The 5,357-nt window shown below is 44.7% G+C and overlaps 1 protein-coding gene across 1 annotated transcript in view; it reads left to right on the top strand.

The window, feature by feature from the left end:
* The window catches only part of LOC117938304 (sodium channel protein type 2 subunit alpha-like), an 81,520-nt gene extending 77,365 nt beyond the window's left edge, over nt 1–4,155 (top strand). Inside the window, exon 25 of the mRNA XM_034862825.1 lies at nt 2,867–4,155. Within this exon, the coding sequence (XP_034718716.1) occupies nt 2,867–4,155 (1,289 nt within the window). The remainder of the gene's footprint in view (nt 1–2,866) is intronic.
* The last annotated feature ends 1,202 nt before the right edge of the window (nt 4,156–5,357 follow it).

The raw sequence follows: 5,357 nt of genomic DNA, 5'->3' as shown, positions 1-5,357 counted from the left end.
TGTGTGTGTGTGTGTGTGTGTGTGTGTGTGTGTGTGTGTGTGTGTGTGTGTGTCTGGGGGGTAGGGGGTCTGGCGGGGTGATGACAGGCCAGCTCCTCTTTGAGTTTATCATTCCCGGATAACAAGGAAAAGACGGATGAATTACAGTGTTTGACTTGCTGTTAGAGGGGAGCGACGGCTCGGCCCTCCAGAAGCCATCACTCCCGATGTCATCACATCAGACCTGCCACACAAAGACAGAAACATCCAAACTGAGAGCTTTTACATGATGTAGCTCACAGGCGTGTCCTCAAATTACAGGAGAACATCTTGGAAACTAACAGTCTTCAGTTGATCGATTTTTAGTGACATGACTGCAAACAGGATCTCCTTTGCTAGATGAATTCAGTCCTGCAGGACGGCCTCTTAAAGTCATATTAATTCAATAAAAGATGAAAGCATGCTGTCGGTTATTATTTTGACGTCTCGCAGTCGAGTCGTCGCAGTGTCTGATGTGGTTATGAAATAAAGAAGAGGAAACTGCTGCATGTGAGGGGTGCTGGAAGTCTGATTTTACACAGAACTGCTTGTTGATTCCCAGTAAATTAGGAATAAATAGCTTATTTTAGTTCAAATATCAACCTGTCTGTTAGTGTTAATACTGCATAACAGTTATAAGTCAGGGTAGTCAGGTGGATAAATATCTGAAGTGCCAGTTAGCGATAGTAATCACCAGATGCCCCACAATACAATATTATCCCAATACTTATGTCTCAATACTACATCATCACAATGCATGTCTCGATGCGATATCACGATACTTATGTCTCGATATGATAGCTAGGAAATTCTTTATTAGGAATAACCCCTTGAGATGTGACATCTTGTTTTTGAGGAGGTCCTTAAAAATACAGTACATTCACAATTAGACAAAACAGCTAAAACAACTCGAGGGGACATAAAAATAAAAAAACATACATCACAAACATACAAACATACTTCAATTGTGTCAATATGATTATCATGATACTTGTGTTTCGGTACAGTATCGCGATACTTGTGCCTCAACGCAATATTATCCCGATACTCATGCCTGATGGCAATATTATCACGATACTTATGTCTGATGGCAATATTATCACGATACTTATGTCTGATGGCAATATTATCACGATACTTATGTCTGATGGCAATATTATCACGATACTTATGCCTCAATGCAATATTATCACGATACTTTTTGTCTCATGCGATATTATCACGATATTTATGTCGGTGCGATGTTATCACGATACTTGTGTCTGGTGGCGGTATTGTCATGATACTTATGTCTGATGGCAGTATTATCGCGATACTTATGTCTGATGGCAGTATTATCGCGATACTTATGTCTGATGGCAATATTACCACGATACGTATGTCCCAATGCGATATTATCACGATGCTTATGTCTGATGGCAATATTATCACGATACTTATGTCTGATGGCAATATTATCACGATACTTATGTCTGATGGCAATATTATCACGATACTTATGCCTCAATGCAATATTATCACGATACTTTTTGTCTCATGCGATATTATCACGATATTTATGTCGATGCGATGTTATCACGATACTTGTGTCTGGTGGCGGTATTGTCATGATACTTATGTCTGATGGCAGTATTATCGCGATACTTATGTCTGATGGCAGTATTATCGCGATACTTATGTCTGATGGCAATATTATCATGCTACTTATGTCTCAATACGATATTATCACGATACTTATGTCTCAATGCAATATTATCACAATACTTATGTCTGATGGCAATATTATCACGATACTTATGCCTCAATGCGATATTATCACGATGCTTATGTCTCGATGCGATATTATCACGATACTTGTGTCGATGCGGTAATACCACGGTACTTGTGTCTGGTGGCAGTATTGTCACGATACTTATGTCTGATGGCAGTATTATCGCGATACTTATGTCTCAATGCGATATTATCACGATACTTATGTCTCAATGCGATATTATCACGATGCTTATGTCTGATGGCAATATTATCACGATACTTGTGTTTCGGTACAAAATCGCAGTACTTGTGTCTAATTGCGTTATCACGATACTTGTGTCTCGATACGATATTACAGTATTGCGATTTGAAACATATTGCGATATTCTGCGATTTATTGCGATTTATTGCTCTTTTTCAAACTTCAAATTATGTGGCAGGAAGGAAAACCTTTTCTTATCTGAAAAGATTCATTCCTCTGTTTGTTCATCTCTCTTCAATGTTGTTGCTGCAGAATGGGATTGTCAATTGAATTTATTGTTCTAGTACAAAAAAAACGTGTGCAGTTTATATAATAAACAGATATCAACAATAATTGGTTGCCCAATGGCCCGGGGCAAGTAAATATAACAACATCCTCGTATCATAACTGATGTCGGGGAACGCTTGTTGAATGATTTTGGATGTTCTGTTGGCCAATCCAGATTTTTTTTTTATGTTTTTGATGCTTAAAAATGCTTCTTTAAGTTTTTTGGCGTTTTCTCTGATGCTTTTTTCACGTTTTGATTCTTTTTGACGGCGCTAAAACCAACTTGTATAAGGACCAGTAAAATCTGACTTTGGGCAAAAACCCATAATGTTAAACCGTGATAAAAGAGCGATGCTTTACGTCCGTGTGTCGACACAGATGCGAGACTCTAACTCCCAATAAACAAACTAATTGGAGGATTTTTCAAGGTCTATAAGATAAAAAGGTCTAGGACACTTGTGTCTCGGTGAGATATCACGATATTTATGTCTTTAAGGTCTGTTTGAAGGTGTAAAAGATAGAAATGTGTGAGACATGATTCACATGTCTTTCTTCTTTTTTTTCTAGGTATCGTGCTTGCTGACATTATTGAGAAGTACTTTGTGTCGCCGACGCTGTTCCGGGTGATTCGACTGGCCCGTATTGGACGGGTTCTGCGTCTCATCCGAGGCGCTAAGGGCATCCGGACGTTACTGTTCGCCCTCATGATGTCCCTCCCCGCTCTCTTCAACATCGGGCTGCTCCTGTTCCTCGTCATGTTCATCTACGCCATCTTCGGCATGGCCAACTTCGCCTACGTGAAGCGGCAGTCGGGGATCGACGACATGTTCAACTTCGAGACATTCGGGAACAGCATGATCTGCTTGTTCCAGATCACCACGTCGGCCGGCTGGGACAGCCTGCTCAGCCCCATCCTCAACAACTCCCCCGAGGAGTGCAACGCCAGCATCCCCCACACCGGCACCACCGTGCGCGGGAACTGCGGGAACCCATCGGTGGGCATCACCTTCTTCGTCACCTACATCATCATCTCCTTCCTCATCGTGGTGAACATGTACATCGCCATCATCCTGGAGAACTTCAGCGTGGCCACGGAGGAGAGCACCGAGCCGCTGAGCGAGGACGACTTCGAGATGTTCTACGAGGTGTGGGAGAAGTTCGACCCCGAGGCAACGCAGTTCATCGAGTACGCCAAGCTTTCGGACTTTGCCGACTCGCTGTCGGAGCCGCTGCGCATCAGCAAGCCCAATAAGATCAAGCTGATCTCCATGGACCTGCCTATGGTCAGCGGGGACAAGATCCATTGCCTGGACATCCTCTTCGCCTTCACCAAGCGAGTGCTGGGCGAGTCGGGTGAGATGGACGCGCTAAAGCAGCAGATGGAGGAGAAGTTCATGATGGCCAACCCGTCCAAGATCTCCTACGAGCCGATCACGACGACCCTGCGGCGGAAACAGGAAGACGTCTCGGCCACGGTGATCCAGCGGTGCTACCGCAGACACCTGGTGAGGCGGCAGCTGAAGGCCGCGTCCTACTTGTACCGCCAGATCACCACGCCTCGGCACGTGGGCGAGGAGGACGGAGGCGAGGAAATGTTCGGGGAGGACGCGCCGGAGAAGGAAGGGCTCATCGCCGCCATGATGAGGGAAAACTACGGCTCCAGTCTGTTGGCGATCGAGCACTCCGAGACCTCGTCGCCGCCGTCGTACGACAGCGTGACGCGAGCCACGTCGGAGATCTTTCACCCGCTCGCCGCCAAAACAGAAACGATAGCCGCCGACACGGCGGGAAGCGACGCGAGCGAACAATCCCCGTCGCTGGTCGGCCCTGACGGACGGCAGGAAAGCGTACCATAGCGGGAACCAAAAAAGCAAAAACAAACAAACAGATGGAACAAATGCGGATGAACTCGTTTTGGGTGACGCCTGTTTGTTCCTTTGTTTACCGAATGTACCGTAGCCGAGCAACGCTGAGGGGACGGCGGAGACGAGCTATGAACGTGGAGGAGTTGAGCGAAGGAGCAAACAAAGTGGAATATTTACTACCTTTAATGTCCTGCTCCCCGCGGAGAGTCCCGGACTTGACGTTTTCTGACTTTCTTAAAGGGAAGCAAAAAAAACTGCAGAGACGGAGAGGGAAACGCCCCCCCGTCTGCCTCTTTTTGGCGTAAAAGACAGAAGCGTAGATCCCTTTTTCGACCCTTCGAGTCTCTCGTGTCGACCACAGCCGAGGGTTCAGAACACTGACTGACCTTTGACCTCAGCTACAAAACCACTATATCAGATGTATCCATCATTTATTGTCCAGGGGAGGGGGGCGGGGGGGTTGTGCCTTCCCACAGTTGATCGATATTCTCCGAGTACGCCTGGCTGTGAGAGAGGAGGAGGGAACATAACGCCAACTTGATTTAAAAAAAAAATATGTTTTCGTAGTAAAAGTATAACTTTGTTGATGTTACCAGTCTTTTAATAGCAGTACGATTATTACTATTTTTTATATTTTTTAGAGTAAGTTGAAGAAGATAAAAAAAAAAGCATAAGCAGCCTCTCTCTTTCGACTTCGGAGTGGCGCTCGCTTTGAGAAAGGGAACTTCCATGTTAGGGTTAGATGATGAGAGTAGAGGGTGCAGTCAGGAAAAGTTAAAAACAAAACAACCTGAAAAGCAACTTCATCTGTTTTTGTTTGGCAGTTTTGCACTTTTACGTTTACATGTGCTGTCACTTTATCACACCATGGACAAAGACACGCTGAAGAAGAGGCCAGGGTTTTTTAGTTTTAGTTTTCCTCTGAAAACCTTTTAAGATATCACCCAAAAAAAAGGACTCATACAAGTGCATGATGAGATTTTTCTACACACTCTCGGACTCTTCCAACATGTGTTTTGCCCTGGTGGCAAACACCCTCGTGTCCGTCGGTTTTTACTCCGCGTGGTGATTTGTCTAGAAGTCAGGATTTAAAGTCGGTTTCTTTTTGCTTCCCTTTGCTTTACGAACAAACCAGCTGCACTAACGCATTGCATGAAGGGACAATTAGGAGAACACTAGCATTTAATCAAGGC

The sequence above is a fragment of the Etheostoma cragini genome, chromosome 22, assembly GCF_013103735.1.
Source record: "Etheostoma cragini isolate CJK2018 chromosome 22, CSU_Ecrag_1.0, whole genome shotgun sequence".
NCBI lineage: Eukaryota > Metazoa > Chordata > Actinopteri > Perciformes > Percidae > Etheostoma > Etheostoma cragini.
Note: the sequence above shows the minus strand (reverse complement) of the source record. Positions and strands in the feature narration are given on the sequence as shown.